Source organism: Triticum aestivum, chromosome 6D (assembly GCF_018294505.1).
Source record: "Triticum aestivum cultivar Chinese Spring chromosome 6D, IWGSC CS RefSeq v2.1, whole genome shotgun sequence".
Lineage (NCBI taxonomy): Eukaryota > Viridiplantae > Streptophyta > Magnoliopsida > Poales > Poaceae > Triticum > Triticum aestivum.
Window position 1 is genome coordinate 417,049,408 of NC_057811.1, and position 16,059 is coordinate 417,065,466.

A 16,059-nucleotide genomic window follows, 5' to 3' on the forward strand; every position below is an offset into this window, starting at 1 on the left:
TGCAATGGGAGAGGTGCTTAGTTTTGGGTTCAATCTTGCGGTGTCCTCACCCAGTGACAAAGTAGGCGTAGCGAGGCACGTATTGTATTGTTGCCATCAAGGGTAAAAATATGGGGTTTTCATCATATTGCTTGAGTTTATCCCTCTACATGATGTCATCTTACTTAAGGTGTTACTCCGTTCTTATGAACTTAATACTCTATATGCATGCTGGATAGCGGTTGATGTGTGGAGTAATAGTAGTAGATACAGGCAGGAGTCGGTCTACTTGAGACGGACGTGATGCCTATCATTGCCTTGGATATCATCATAACTTTGCGCTTTTCTATCAATTGCTCGACAGTAATTTGTTCACCCACCATATTATTTGCCTTCAAGAGAGAATCCTCTAGTGAAATCTATGGCCCCTGGGTCTATTTTCCATCATATATTTTCATATCTATAAACCAAAAAAACCCAAAAATACCTTGTTGTAATTTATTTACTTTTACTTTGTTTTACGTTTTAGTAATCTTTTATATCTATCTCTATCAGATCTCACCTTTTCAAGTGACCGTGAAGGGATTGACAACCCCTTTATCGCGTTGGGTGCAAGTGTTTGATTGTTTGTGCAGGTGCATAGATTGGAGACTTGCGTGTATTTCCTACTTGATTGATACCTTGGTTCTTAACCGGGGGAAATACTTATCTCTACTTTGTTGCATCACCCTTTCCTCTTCAAGGGAAAAACCAGTGCAATCTCAAGAAGTAGCACTTGATCATACCATGGTAACCATTAGACAGGTCATAAATTTTAGCCCAGATATCAAACTTGAACAATTTAATAGAGGAAGGCTTGCTAAACCCATCGTATGGTGCAATCGGAAAATGATTCTCCCTAAAGTGACATGTCCCACCTTGAGTGACTTTCTCTCAATCCCCCAAGCACCTGAATTGCATCACGAAAAGATCAGGCTCCAGGGTTCTGATCTTGGCGGGTCGTGCCAGATCCTAGGTAGTCCTCATGTTCTTGAGAACCAAACTAAACTCCTTATCCATATGCACATGGACGATGGTCATCCAACGCATCTCATGGTCAACCTTGGGTTGTTCCTCCTCGTAAACCAGATCATCAAGGTCTTCCTCATTAAGATCCAGATCATACATCATAGCTTCTTCCTTTTTGCGAAAAAATCTTGCATTACTTAGAAATCAGGAGTTACAATCACGACATACAATTTCAAGGACTTCCTCGGGTCCCGACCTAAGCGATACCACGGTACGAACTTGTGTCCTCCCAATGTTGGCCATAAAATGACTAGCCAGATCTTGACTACGTCGAATATGAGTAATACAAGAACCACATTCCTCTAGATTATCCTTGATCTCCTTAACTAAAAAAAGCATATTTAGACCTATCTATATCACCACTCTGCATCATTCTTACGACTTCCAGATAATCAGATTCAACTTGGATGGGTAGATTGCTCCACTATGACGCCATCATTAAGCCTTCTTTCATAGACTCAAGCTTTTCCTTCTCTATTATCCCATATGATGATTCCTAATCTCCAAATGCCATGCGAGTAGTCACATCCCAATCCAATCTGATGCAGAAGAATAGCCCCAAAGAGACCACACCTCCCCATCACCCTTCCCCCGATCTCCAAGGCTAAGAAGTGGTTCAAGACCATCCCGCAGTCAGCCCGAGCGAGACTGCAACCGGGATTAACTGGAGGAAGAGAAGATATAGACTCAACTTTGACGCACTAACGAAAAGACTAAACCCTAGCAAGAGGGCAAGATGAAGAGGTGTGGACGTTCATTATCACATTTATGCGGGGTGCAAATTATATGGTTTGGGACTTCGTGAGGATATGGATCTATCAAAGAAGATTTTAGAGGGAACAATATCTTTCCTCAAAAAAATTGAGCCAGGCAAATGTCCCAATGGGTAGCATATCCTAATTGGCACTTTAGGCGGCCGTTACTGTGTATTCTGCAAAAGGACTGGCCCGAGCTGGGCCGGCCTGTTTAGCTTCATTTTCTGTTAAAACTGCAAAAACACGTGAGCGTGGAGAGTCAAACCCGGGATCTCTTGTACTCGATAAACTGCACTAACCACCCACACCACAATGCCTGTTGTGATCACTTCTCCCCCTTTCTTATTTTTCTTCTTTCTTTCTTTTCTTTTTCTTTTTGTTCTTTTCTTAAATTCGTGAACTTTTTCCAACACCAATGATTTTTTTAAATTGATAATTGTTTCCAAATTTAAGTTTTTTTAGAATTGATGAACTTCTATAAAAAATCGATGACCTTTTTCAAAATTGATGATTTTTTGTTCAAAAATCGATGAACTTTAAAAAAAATTGTGAACTTTTTATTAAAATAGATGTACTTTTTTTTGAAAATGATGAACTATTGTCAAATTTGTGAGCTTTTAAAAAAATATGATTTTTTTCCATGATCAATGACTATTTTTCAAATGGATGAACCTTTTTATAAAATCCGTAAACTTTTTTGATTTCACAAATTGTTTCATAAGTAGTAAAGCTGGCCGGTACTAGAAAAAAACTTGATGAGAAGCGACTGGGGGTGGGGGTGGGAGGGGGCAGGGTAACAAACTCTACTGCGCCACGGCCAGCTAGAGCCCGTGACGTGAAGTCCTAATTCCTAGGGAGCAACTAGGTGAGGAGCGCTCGTAGCAAGCTCCCCAAGGGTCACTTGGGGTGGGGTGAGAGCGCGACACTTGGCGTGCTCTCAGCCGCAGCCACGTATCGCGCTCCCCCCGAATTTTATTTTTTATTTTTTTCGCACACGTTTTCGATTTTTTAGATTTTTTTCCTTTTTTGGCTTTTCAGTTTTCCATTGTTTTTTCTTAGTTTTTTGAGCAAAAATTTTTTGCGTGAAAAATGATTTTTTTTCTTTCGTGAGAGGCATGGTTTTGCTTCCACGAGAGGTGCAGCCATGCCTCTCGGAAACAAAAAAAGTGGATTTATTTTGCTTTCGCGAGAGGCACGGTTTTGTTTCCGCGAGAAGCATGACTATGCCTCTTGGAAACAAAAAAAACACGCTTTTTTTTTGCTTCCGCGAGAGGCACAATTTTGCTTCCGCGAGGGGTATGGTCATGCCTCTCAAAAACAGAAAAAATGCGTTCCTTTTTTGCTTCTGCGAGAGGCACGATTTTGCTTTCGCGAGAGACACGGTTTTACCTCTCGGAAACGAAAAAAATATCTTTTTTCTTTCACGAGAGGCATGGTTTTGCTTCCGCGAGAAGCACGGTTTTACCTCCCAGAAACGAAACAAATATTTTTTTATTCCGCGGGAGGCACGGCCGTGCCTGTCGGAAAAAAGTTCGTCAAAACCTATCAACATGGGATCTAGTTTTCAAGATCTTGATGTGAGGAATTCAACGATGAAAATGGTTCAAGTTTTGGACACACGATTTTTTGCCCATTTTTTGACCTTTTTTCGAAAAAAAAGTTCGTCAAAACCTATCAACATGAGATCTAGTTTTCAAGATCTTGATGCGAGGAATCCAACGATGAAAATGATTCAAGTTTTGGATGCACGGTTTAAGAGATAAAACATTTTGAATAAACGAATCTACGAAAAAAGAAAAAAAGAAATTCAGGTTGCGACAAGTAGCGTGCATGCAGTGCGCTACTTGTCGCAACTTGGTGAAGAGGAGTATGACCAATTCCGTTCGTGCATGAGTTAATTGATGATACTAATTGGAGGTGGAAGGATGAACTAGTTCGTCATACTTTCCTAGCACCAGATGCAGAGGCCATCCTAAACATACCGTTGCGCAATGGTGGAGGAGAAGATTATTTTGCTTGGGCTTTTGAAACATCCGGTGTTTACTCTGTCAAATCGGCGTACCGTGCTCTCGTGAATCATAAGGAACGTGTTGCTCTAGAGGAAGGGACGGCTACCGGCACCTTAAAGACAGATCAACAGATGTGGACCACTTTAGAAGCTCAAAGTTGTGCCAAAGGTGAGAGTTTTCTGGTGAAGAGTAATTCGCGGCATTCTCCCTGATGAAGCTACACTGAAGCACAAACACTCAGCATATGTAATGTATGTCTGACAAAAGAGGAAGATCTGATGCATGCGTTGGTATCATGCTCACATGCTCGGCGTTTCTGGGATGAGGCCCAAACTTGGTTTGACTTCCGTTTACCAAGGCTGCATCCTAAATTCCTAATACTTGGTCAAGAGACATTCTCTGTGATGAACGTGCTAAAATTATTTCGGTGATGTGGGCAATTTGGACCTCGCGTAATCGGTGGACACATGAGAAGGAGCACACTGATCCGGCGCAGTCTGTTCGACGCATTCGGGAGGATCTTGCAGTCCTGGAGATCCCGTGTGTCGATGCATCCATCCTTCCAGGTCAAGGTTGGAGACCGCCTGAAGTTGGTTTTGTCAAGATCAACACTGATGGCGCCATTAACTCAGATTCTAGATTGGCAGGGGCGGGGGTGTTGCCCGCTCTTCAACTGCCCATCTAGCAGCATGGTGCAAGCCGCAGGTTGGTATTACCGAACCGCGCGTCGGCGAGTCCTTGTCACTACGGAGGGAGTCTTATTCGCAAGTCTAAGGGGCTACTCATATGTGATCATGAAGACGGACTATCTGAAGATTGTGAATCTCTGGAACGACCGCCACAACAATCGCTCGATTGTAGCTCCTATTTTGTTAGAGATTGGCGAGCTTACCTTGTCGTTTGATTATTTTACTATTCAACATGTAAGTAGGCCAGCTAATCTCCTGGCTCATCTATGTGCGAAGCGTGCCTGCTTGCTTATGGTGACTGAGAGTTGGTTGGACTCAAAACCCTCGTTCCTGGTCACGAGCCTCTTGACGGATCTTTGAAATGAGTACTTCTTAATTATTGATCGCCAATGCTACACGGTACTTGGCTACCCCTCAATCTTAAAAAAAAGGTACTCCCTCCGTTTTAGTTTACTAGTCCTGCGTGTATACCTAGGTTGCCAATTTTATCACCCTAATATAAAGTATATAACACAAAAATTATACCGTTTGAAAATAGAACATCTGAAGTTTATATTGGTATTGTATTAGGTTGGTCAAATTGACGACCTAGGAATACGCGCACGCCCGGTAATAAACTGAGAGAGAGGTAAAAATAAACACGGCACATGGGTATATAAACTACAGCACTTTGCCTGGACCCAGAGCGACCCTTGACCAATGAGCAGCGGCCAGCACTACACGTGGCGCACGTTGTTGGCAAGCATGGACCCACCCGTCATCCACAGACCGTGTCACGAGCACATAAAAAAAAAATGAGCCAACACTCCGCCGTTCACTCCCCTCTACTCGTCGTCTTCCTCGGCGCGGGCGCTCTAGCTCTTCCCAGTCTCGGCCTCCGAGCTCCACCACACAAGCCGCTCGCCTGTCCCTGGCCTCCAGCTCCTGCGCCTCCCGGGACCCCGCTCCGTGCCGCCGCAAAAACCTGCAGCCACACGTACCCAGCGCAGATCTTTCTTCCGCCCGCGCTTAATTTCCCTCGTGCTCGCGCCGCTCGCCATCGCCCTCGTCCACTACCGCTCTGCCTTGTTTGTCCGGCTGTTTCTCTTCAACCCGCAGCGACTTCTGGCGCGTCGGATCCCGTGATGTCTGGGTACATCGCTTCCTCGTCCGCGGCGTTCCTCTTGCTCGTGGCCTCCTCCTCCTCCTCCACGTCGCCGCGGCGCCTGCGGAGCAGCGCACTGCGCTCATACGGTGCCGCCGGTACGCCGCTGCATTGGGCGCGGCGAGGATTTTCTCGGGACGGATTGGTGCCGTGCCGCCGCGGCTCAGCAGGGGAGAGCTCGAGGCAGGGAGTCTCTGGGCAGCGCGGCAAGCTCAAGGTTGGTAACGCACGTATCATTCCTCCTTTTCCATTCGAAATTTCTGCAAAGTCTTTGCTTGTCAGAGTGGGTGTTATTTTTAGTGCAAAAAGCGCAGTTCAGTTTAGTCGGCCTTTCTGTCGGAAATTTAGCCTCACGTGCAGTTTTTTACCCTGCGTTTTTCTAAAGTTCTTGTTACTAAGCGGCATCCGGCATTGACCTTGATGCTTTCTTATGCTGAATTGCTGATGATTCCGTTGCCTACTCAGGCTGCTGAAAATGAGGATGCTGTTTCACAAAAAGCAGCTGCATCTGCACCCAGGCTAAACAGTAGCGCTGCAGAGCAAAATGGGGCAGCTGGAAGCAAATCCGAAGTCGACCCGTCAGCTCCTCTCTCGGCGGCGGCATCAGGTTATTGGAAAGACGTCGTTGTCGCTGAACAAGTTGGGGCTAAGGTTGATACCGGTGGAGATGCAGCAGAAGTGTCGAGTTCTCCGGTTGACAGTAAGAACATGGGGCCTGGCCCTTTGGCTGGCCCAAATGTGATGAATGTCATCGTTGTGGCTTCTGAATGTGCTCCTTTCTGTAAAACAGGTCTGCATACATAAACTGAGCAATTAGACTTCCCTCTTGTTCTGCTTGATTGAGCTCGAGCCTCGAGCAATCAGACTTCATTTTTGTTTTGCGAAGGAATCAAACTTCAAACTAGCATGTACTACTCTTAAACTTGTGTGAATTGTTCTCTCAGTAATGATATCATGCATAGGTGGGCTTGGAGATGTCGTGGGTGCTTTGCCCAAGGCTCTGGCAAGAAGAGGGCATCGTGTTATGGTACTCACTCCTTAGCTTTTCTCTTTGGTCCATCTTGCAAACTGAAAGATCATGATTTACTTGATTAGGATGATTGCTGATATAAAATGTAACCACATTTTGAGTGCTACACTCTCCATAAGGGGTTACACACTTGCACATGCTAAATCAGTTGTTATGCACCCTGTGCTTGAGCAACATTTGAAAGTTGTTATTATTTTCCCTCTCAAAAGAAGTTGTTATTATTTTCAGTTGGTGTGCAACATGTGAGAAAAATATACACTCTAACCTTTATTATTTGTCGGTGCCTAATGCTATTTATGTATATGATAGCAGAAGAAATACTGCGTCATAACAGAACTATTCATTCTTCATGTTTGATGTAACATGTCCTACATAGATGCTTTGTAAATTCAAATGTAGGGTATGTTCAAACTTGAGTATGGCGACCTAGTTTGGAAAGAAGTAATACAAGTATTTCTTTCAATTTTAGGTTGTGATACCAAAGTATGGAGATTACGCAGAAGCTCGTGATCTAGGTGTTCGCAAACGTTACAAGGTAGCTGGCCAGGTATGTAAAATAACGAGTCGGCAGTATTAAATGAAAAGTGCAAGGAACTATGACCAGATCAGTTAATTGAATTGTGTTCTGGTTTGCAGGATTCAGAAGTGAGTTATTTCCACTCTTATATCGATGGAGTTGATTTTGTATTCTTAGAGGCCCCGCCCTTCCGCCACCGGCACAATGATATTTATGGAGGAGAAAGACCGGTAAGCGTCTGTTCCGCTGAGCTTTCTTAGCCATGGAAAATTAAACTGAATTCCTCTTAATGTTTATGTAATTAATGTTTGTACATTTCCATCATTTTTGGCAGGATGTGCTGAAGCGCATGATTTTGTTCTGCAAGGCTGCTGTCGAGGTACCTTCACAAATTGTATTGCTATCGATGTCTAAACAATCCGCAAATAACTACTCTGTTTATTCTGAATTAGATTGTGTTTGGGAGTCCAGACACAGACACAATATCTACTACTCCTCTTACACCATTACCATTTTTCGGAGAAAAGACCATCTTGGTCCAGCTTTTGTAGAAAGCAAATAAAAGTTTCATATAGGCCCTGGATTCACCAAGTTTACAGGTAAGCAAAACTGAAAGGGAAATGCCATGCACTGAAAACATACCTAGTGAATCACCACCATTGCTAAGACCTAGCAGCTGTGTGTACAATTGTGATCAAAGCTTTTACAGCTTGATTGTGCACTAAAGTGATGCCTATTCAGGAGTAGAGTGAGTAATTTGATCTAATTTCTTCATCGTTAACAATTTACATCTCGATGAAAAAATTTAAATTGACCATACAAATTGGTTCTTGATATTTGAAACGTGAGCTCTCTTATGCTCCTTTGGACTCATTTAAGATGAACTCTATCAGCAAGCAAGCTAACAACTCCAGCTGAGTTTCTTGCAGCAAGCCATATGTGCGCTTTATTGATTAGCCCTGTATCAAGTCATAACAAACGTTAGGACACCTCAAGCTAGCCTGCCTGTATGTTCAGTTATTCTAGCTTTGATAAACTGCATTATGTTCGCTTCAAATTGATTATGCACATGTCCAAATGAATACAATGTTCATCCGACCGAACTTCGCAGGTTCCTTGGTACGCTCCATGTGGTGGTACTATCTACGGTGATGGCAATTTAGTCTTCATTGCAAACGATTGGCATACTGCACTTCTACCTGTTTATCTAAAGGCGTATTACCGAGACAATGGCCTGATGCAGTATACTCGTTCTGTTCTCGTGATCCATAACATTGCTCATCAGGTTTTACACCTCAATCTTTAACTGCACATTTTTACTTGAGTACTAGTTGAACCATCATTGTGCCTTTCATTAACAAGCTGACCTTGTACTGTCATTCGATAAGAGGTTGCCATGCGATAATCCACTTCTGAGCCGAGGCTCATCTGCACCCGCGCTGAAAAAAAAATACTAGAAAAATTAAAAAAATCTATTTTTTTTGCATGGTAGATAATTTGATGCGTGAGGTCCGCTCCAATTTTCAAATCATTTGGACATCTGAGCAGCTCTCAGCAAAAAAGACAAATTCGGGGTCTGTAAAAAAGTTTACTGTTCACGCACTGTCCTGACCCGAATTGTCTTTTTTGCTGAGTGCTACTCGGATGTCCAAATGACCTGAAAATTGGAGCGGACCTCACGCAATAAATTTTCTATCATGCAAAAAACAATTGGAATTTTTTGAATTTTTTTATGATTTTTTTTCTGACCGGATGCAGATGAGCCTGGCCAGCCTGGGCGTTCGGTCTTTTCGGTTTGTTCGGTTCGGTCTTCCATAATTGAAGACCGAAATAATTTCGGTCTTTTCGGTTTTCCACTATTCGGTCTTCGGTCTTTACATACCAATGTTCGGTCCCGACCAAACAGACCAAATTTAGTGATACAACTCAGATTCATATACATTACTTCCAGTATCTGTACATATTTATTTATGCCAAATTGAGACAACAAATGTATGTACTTAGGTGCGTGTGTGTATAAGAAAAATTAGACAAGTGTTAGACAACAAAAGTATGTAACAGGCTAACATCACAAATTCTGAACAATATAGCTTTGCACATACATAAGTATGCGTTAACATAGGTACGCACACACATTCAATAATCTGGACATGACACAAGGCTCTGCACTTAGGCATTATTGGCCGATCTGATGCACTCATGCACATACTACATAAGAGTCACTTGCTCATCTTCAAGCTTCAGTTGTGAGGTAAAGCACCGGAAAAGGAGAGTAGGCGGCGGCCAGCTTGGAAGAGACGGTGGCGACGGATTGACGCCAGTGCAGCAGCGTGGAAGGGGACGGGATCTGAAGCACCGCTGGCGGATGGCGATTCGCAGGCTGTGGAGCGATGTACGGGAGGTTGGGTTGCCGGGCGGTCGTCACCGGTCACGGCAGCGGATCGGCGCGGATCTCACCGGTCACGGCCGCGGATCGGAGCGCTCCTTGGGGAGGCGGTCGTCACGGGGCCTCGTCTCTTAGCGGCGGCTAGGGTTGGTCATTGGCAGAGAAGGGGGAGGAACGAGAGTGAGGCTGCGGTTCGTGCCTCTGTGTCGCTCGTGGTGAGGAGGTGAGGTAGTGTCTCGCTCGTGAGGATTGGGCTAGCCAGTTGGGCCTTAGGTAAACATTGTTGTGCGTGTGGGCTTTTAAAATAGATCGGTCTATATGGTCTTTTCGGTCCTGCAGGGTAGAGGACCGATTTGACCGTATTAAATTCGGTCATGTAGTTTTGCAGACCAAAGTTTATTCGGTCTTTTTTTAGTTCAGTCTTTTTGGGTTCGGTCTCGGTCTTTTCGGGTTCGGTCTTTGGTCTTCGGTTTTTATGCCTGGGGTGAAGCCTGGGCACCGAAACGCCACACTCGTTGCAATGCATATTTTTAGGTTTAAAAACTACTCCCTCCGTTCGGAAATACTTGTCGAAGAAATGAATATATCTAGACGTATTTTAATTCTAGATACATCCATTTCTCCGACAAGTATTTCCGAATGGAGGGAGTAGTCAGCAGTGAGAGTTTATTCATCTGCCAATCTGTCTTACTTCCTCCAGTTTACAACTATTTGTCATGTCACCACATTTTTTTGTATGAAAATGAACTGGCGACTAATATAGCTTAATGAAAGTCACTCAACAATGATATACTCCACATTTTTATCTTTTACCGTATCATCCAGTGCCAAACCTGGACACTAAATATTTGGCTTTGCAGGGACGTGGCCCTGTAGATGACTTCAACATCATGGACTTGCCTGCGCACTACATCGATCACTTCAAACTGCATGATCCCCTTGGTGGCGAGCACAACAACGTGTTCGCTGCTGGCCTGAAGATGGCAGACCGGGTGGTCACCGTCAGCCATGGCTACATGTGGGAGCTGAAGACGACGGAAGGCGGCTGGGGCCTTCACGACATAATAAACCAGAACGACTGGAAACTGGACGGCATCGTGAACGGCATCGACACGGCCGAGTGGAACCCCGCGGTCGACGTGCACCTGCACTCCGACGACTACACCAACTACACCCGAGACACGCTGGACACCGGCAAGCGGCAGTGCAAGGCGGCCCTGCAGCGCGAGCTGGGCCTGCAGGTGCGCGACGGCGTGCCGCTCATCGGGTTCATCGGGCGGCTGGACCACCAGAAGGGCGTGGACATCATCGCGGCGGCGATGCCGTGGATCGCGCAGCAGGACGTGCAGCTCGTGATGCTGGGCACGGGGCGGCCGGACCTGGAGGACATGCTGCGGCGGTTCGAGGGGGAGCACCGGGACAAGGTGCGCGGGTGGGTGGGGTTCTCGGTGCGGATGGCGCACCGGATCACGGCGGGCGCGGACGTCCTGCTGATGCCGTCGCTGTTCGAGCCGTGCGGGCTGAACCAGCTGTACGCGATGGCGTACGGGACCGTGCCCGTGGTGCACGCCGTCGGCGGGCTCCGGGACACGGTGGCGCCGTTCGACCCGTTCGGCGGCACCGGGCTGGGGTGGACGTTCGACCGCGCGGACGCCGGCAGGATGATCGACGCGCTCGGGCACTGCCTCAACACGTACTGGAACTACAAGGAGAGCTGGAGGGGCCTGCAGGTCCGCGGAATGTCTCAGGACCTCAGCTGGGACCACGCCGCCGAGCTCTACGAGAATGTCCTCGTCAAGGCCAAGTACCAGTGGTGAACTGGTGATGCGCTCGCTGATGCTGACGCCTCTCACGCAATGAATGCACGTACTTACGGGGCACCCGGAATCGGGGCCGACGATCACGATCGCTGGCGCCCCGGAGTAGCCAAGGGTCACGCGATGCCACCGGGCGGCAGCCGGACGACGGTGGAGGTAGTGAACCGTGCCCGTGGCGCCGCCCAACTTTTGGGTTCACGAGTTGTACACACCAGTTCAGTCAGGTTCGTGGCGTCTGTGAATTACCGAGTCGTAGGCGATCAAATAGGAAGTTGCAGAGTCTGTATACTGCCAATTTTCTGGGCTCTTGGTGTAGAAAAACACAGTTCTGAGAAGGTTCATCACTGGACGCTGACCACGTTCACGTTCTCTTTCATGCTCCCTCGGTTTCAAAGTAATTCAAGTTTTAGGAATATTCTAAGTCAAACCTTCTAAAGTTTGACCAAATTTATAATAAAAAAATCTGCTAAGATCTGCAATATCCAATATATATAAATATTACGAAAATATATTTCATAGGTGGTTGACTCGTTAACGCGTCACCGAAGAAAGCCATGTGGTACTGTTATACATACTGTTTATTATTACGTCCTATTTTTCCAGAATTTTAGGAGTTACAGAAACATATGTATTAAATCGATTGTTACATATTGATTTGTTTAGACTATTCCTAAAATATAAGATGCGCTTGACTTTTCACATGCTATAACACTTTTGACTATTCCTTGCAAAAAGAAAATGGACATCGATATCTTCCGATCGTTCGGACCGTTAGCGACAAATTCGAACGATCCCACCCCTAGTACGTCGTGAGGCCGAGCCAGCGCAATAAAGCCCTACAAACCCACCCGACATCCACTCCGCGTGAGGCCCCACATGACGAGGCAAAGCGATTGACCCTGGCCCACCCCTCACGCGCCACCACCTCCATAAAACCTAGCCTTCTTACCTCCACTGCAAGAAATTGATCCCCCGCGCTCACCGTCAAACCCCTTCCTCTCTCTCCCTCGCGGCATCCTCAAATCGGCGGCACCACATAACCTCTATCCCCTTCCACCCCCCCCCCCCCCCCAATTTCATCCTCCAATGGCTCCGAAAACCACGCCAGGGAACTTGAAGAACAAAAGTTACCACTGGATCTAGCCTGAAACTACCACCAACGACATCACAGCTTACCAGGCCTTCGGGATCCATACGAAAATATATTTCACAGGTCATTGACTTGTTAACGCGTTGTAACATCCCCAAATTCTAAATTTTGGAATGTTAAATTAAATAAATAGTTTTGGATTGATTTCTTGATTGTGGTGTGGTTGCTTGCGTGAACTTGAGTGAAATTTGAAACTTTTTGAAAGTTAAATGAGAGGGAATAAAATGACTTCCCCAAAACTTTCATCTCGCATTTATAATCTCCATGAATTCAAATTATTTTCAAATACAAAACCCTAGAGAGAAGATGACATGACTTCTTCCATTTAAAATGAAAAGGGTTTTTGAAAATACTTGAATCTCATTCGGAAATATTTCAAATTCAGAAACTTTATGCAACTCAATGATTTTCATGAGAGAAGATAAAATGACTTCTTCAAAACATATGAAATATGAGTTGGAAGTTTAAAAGAGTCAAATTTAAAGTCCCCTTTGAATTATTTTCAATTTGGAGTTATTTTGGTTTTTTTAAAATTATTTTTTCTCCAAAACTAAAATATATGGAAATTATGGTAAAATGATTCCCTACATTAAAAAATTGGAGAGAAATAAATTTGAAATCATTTTTGTATTTTTAAAATGATTTTTATTGGGTTTTATTGAACCAGAAGTACTCTTTGCTTTATTTAAATTTTTGTGGGTTTTATTTGACGCTAGAAAAATGTTCATCTTGTAGAAAATCTTTTTCTGAAAATTTGGATATATTATATGCCTATATAATATTTTTATTTCTTTTTGTTTTATTCTTTTGTCTGTAATTATTAAAAAAACTTCTTCTCGCCGAACTGGGCCGGCCCAGCCCAGCCGCGCCGTCCCCGACCTCGAGCCGGAGGCCGGATCCCGCACGACGCCGCCGCCTCACCCTGCATTGCCCCCTCCTCCACGCCTCCCGAGGCCGCTCGCCCCCCCCTTTATAAAGTTGCGACCCGGGCCCCCTGGACCCCGTCCGTGCCGCATCCCGCCACCGCTCCTCGCCGTGCCGCTGCAGCGCTGCCGCCCTGCGCCGCCGCCACCGCCGCCTGCCGCTGCCCCGCACCCCGCTGCCGTCGCCAAGCCCGCCGCCGGACGCCACCCGCCGGACCCGATCCGACCCGACCCGGTACAAACCGCCCAGTTCGCCGGTTTTATTTAGGGTTTAGGTTTTTTTTGGTCTTATTAACCTAGTTATTTAGTGAACGCTTGCTGTTTATCTCTTCGTAGTGAACAGATTCGCTCGTTAGCTTCTGGCAGCGAACGTTTTCGTTTTGTAGGGTTCTGTAGCGAACGTTCGTTCGATAGGATTTTCTTTTTATTTTAGTTTCCTGCCAGGGACCATTCGTAGTTTTATTTTACAGATTAGTCCCTCTGTTTCAAACTAGCACAACTTTTTACTCGCTTGTCCAAATCCAACAAAACCAATGCTCACTTCTTTGTTATGATCCCCTCTATCAAGTAAAACAACTTAAACATATTTTTGAAAGTTTTGAAATTTGAATTCAAATAGATTTGTATTTGAATTTCTTTTGTTCATAACTTGAGTTTTATAACTCCGATTTAGTTGATTCTTTTTGTAAATTGATGCTCTTAACCTAAACGTTCTGATAAGGCCAAATTCACTTAATTTTGGCACTGTTAGAAATTGTTTTATGTTGCAAGAGTTGTTTGCCTGTTTTCAAAGTTTTCTGAGATCTTTTCTTCGATTCTTTTGCATGATTGCTTATGTGTGGTTACTATTGCTTGCTCACGATAGATTGACCGGAGTGTGACGAGTAGAACTATCAGGAGTTATGAGTGTGAATCATGTTCATCAACAGTACAAGGCAAGTTCACATTTTGATCATATCCCCTTTTACTACCCAGTTTTTATGCATTAGTTCAACCCTCAAACATTGCATGAGTAGGATTGATAACATGTGGGTATTGGGAAGTAGTTGATGAGGTAGCACCTATTGTCCTTTATTCAAACCTTGGGTGTTACTATGTTATGCTTACTTTGCTTTGCTATGCTCGTAGACGTGGATTGGTATGTGAGATTCATGAAAGTTGCGAGAGTAATATTAACTAAGGGAAACTTAAGGTGGCTACTTTAATACACATCTGGATGGAATGGTTGGGGCACCCGGGAGCACCCAGTGGTTTGCCCGGGCACCTGGAGAACCCAGTGCTTGCCCAAGGGGATCCCAGAGTACCCGTGTGATCATCCTATGGAATGCCACCCAGGCTCAAAGGGATCATAAGATTATTCATGCTAGAAACTTCCGTGTGCAGCCACATGCCATTATGGGCTCTGGCATAGTTGAGTACATTGTGGGAAACCTTTCCATGATGGGCTAGCAGATGTACGGGATTGTAGGTGTACCGGCCTATCTATCGGTTAAGGGGACCTCTTCGGAAAGACTGTGTCTCGGTCATTCGTTTCTCAAACATCATGCAGTGCGAGAAATACAACGGAGGAGATCGAGTCTTGTGGGGAAAAGTGCGCAAACCTCTGCAGAGTGTACAAAATAATCATGATTAGCCGTGTCCCCGGTTATGGACATCTTGAGTATCTGGTATTTGAATTATTGGTTGATCTCGTCACTCTATTTAATGAAATTGTTGGGTTATTAATGTTAATTTGGGATTGAGTTGGAGGAACCTTCTCAATAATTTCAACAAACTTTGTAGTAAATAAAATATATTTCTTTGTAGTAGGGGAAAATTAGCTTTATGCAAAAATTAAACTTAGAGCCTCCACCAGCCAAATATGCATGTAGTGATAGCCATTATTCAGCATTGCTCTACAGTGTGAAATTACCAGTACATTCAATGTACTGACCTACATGGCTGCAACGTCTCATGTTGCAGGATTCTTACGACGAGTAAGTGATACGTTAGGGTTATGATGTCTACACTCAACTTTGCCGTTGGTGTTGATGGGAATCCACAACTTTGTTGTTACTTCCACTATATGGATTGAGGTAATAGTATTTACGTTACTTTATACATGTGATTTACCTCTATTATAAATCCTCGAGTACTGTGTGTGTCAGCATACCGATCCAGGGATGACACTTAAGCACAGAGACTTGACCGTCTGAGGTCGGGTCGCTACACGCGTCACTGAAGCAAGCCATGTGGTACTGCTATACAAACTGTTTATTACGTCCTAATTTTTCAGAATTTTAGGAGTTACAGAAATATAAGTATCAAATCGATTGTTACACACTGATTTGTTTAGACTATTCCTGAAATATAAGATGCACTTGACTTTTCACATGCTTGAACACTTTTGACTATTCATTGCCAAAAGAAAATGGACAGTGATATCTTCCGATGATCGGACCGTTAGCGACACATTCGAACGATCCCACCCCCAATACGTCGTGAGCCGAGTGTGTGAGGCCGAGCCAGCGCAATAAAGCCCAACAAACCCACCCGGCATCCACCCCGCATGAGCCCCACGTGACGAGGCAAAGCGATCGACCCTCGCCCATC

At 44.9% G+C, this 16,059-nt stretch overlaps 1 protein-coding gene across 1 annotated transcript; it reads left to right on the plus strand.

Annotated features, from left to right (window-relative positions):
* The first annotated feature begins 5,309 nt into the window (after window positions 1-5,309).
* On the plus strand, window positions 5,310-11,768 carry LOC123145499 (soluble starch synthase 2-2, chloroplastic/amyloplastic). The gene is made up of 8 exons (XM_044564925.1): window positions 5,310-5,861; window positions 6,110-6,434; window positions 6,607-6,671; window positions 7,144-7,221; window positions 7,311-7,421; window positions 7,526-7,570; window positions 8,303-8,476; window positions 10,438-11,768. Exons 1-8 carry the CDS (start codon window positions 5,625-5,627, stop codon window positions 11,392-11,394), a joined length of 1,992 nt encoding a protein of 663 aa, XP_044420860.1. The 5' UTR covers window positions 5,310-5,624; the 3' UTR covers window positions 11,395-11,768.
* Window positions 11,769-16,059: the final 4,291 nt, after the last annotated feature.

Excerpts from the sequence above, each read along its gene's own strand:
- LOC123145499 (XM_044564925.1), top strand. The coding sequence starts at position 5,625 with ATGTCTGGGTACATCGCTTCCTCGTCCGCGGCGTTCCTCTTGCTCGTG. Across the intron at positions 6,672-7,143 it reads GAAGAGGGCATCGTGTTATG|GTTGTGATACCAAAGTATGG; the intron begins GTACTCACTCCT and ends TTTCAATTTTAG. Across the intron at positions 8,477-10,437 it reads TCCATAACATTGCTCATCAG|GGACGTGGCCCTGTAGATGA; the intron begins GTTTTACACCTC and ends TTGGCTTTGCAG.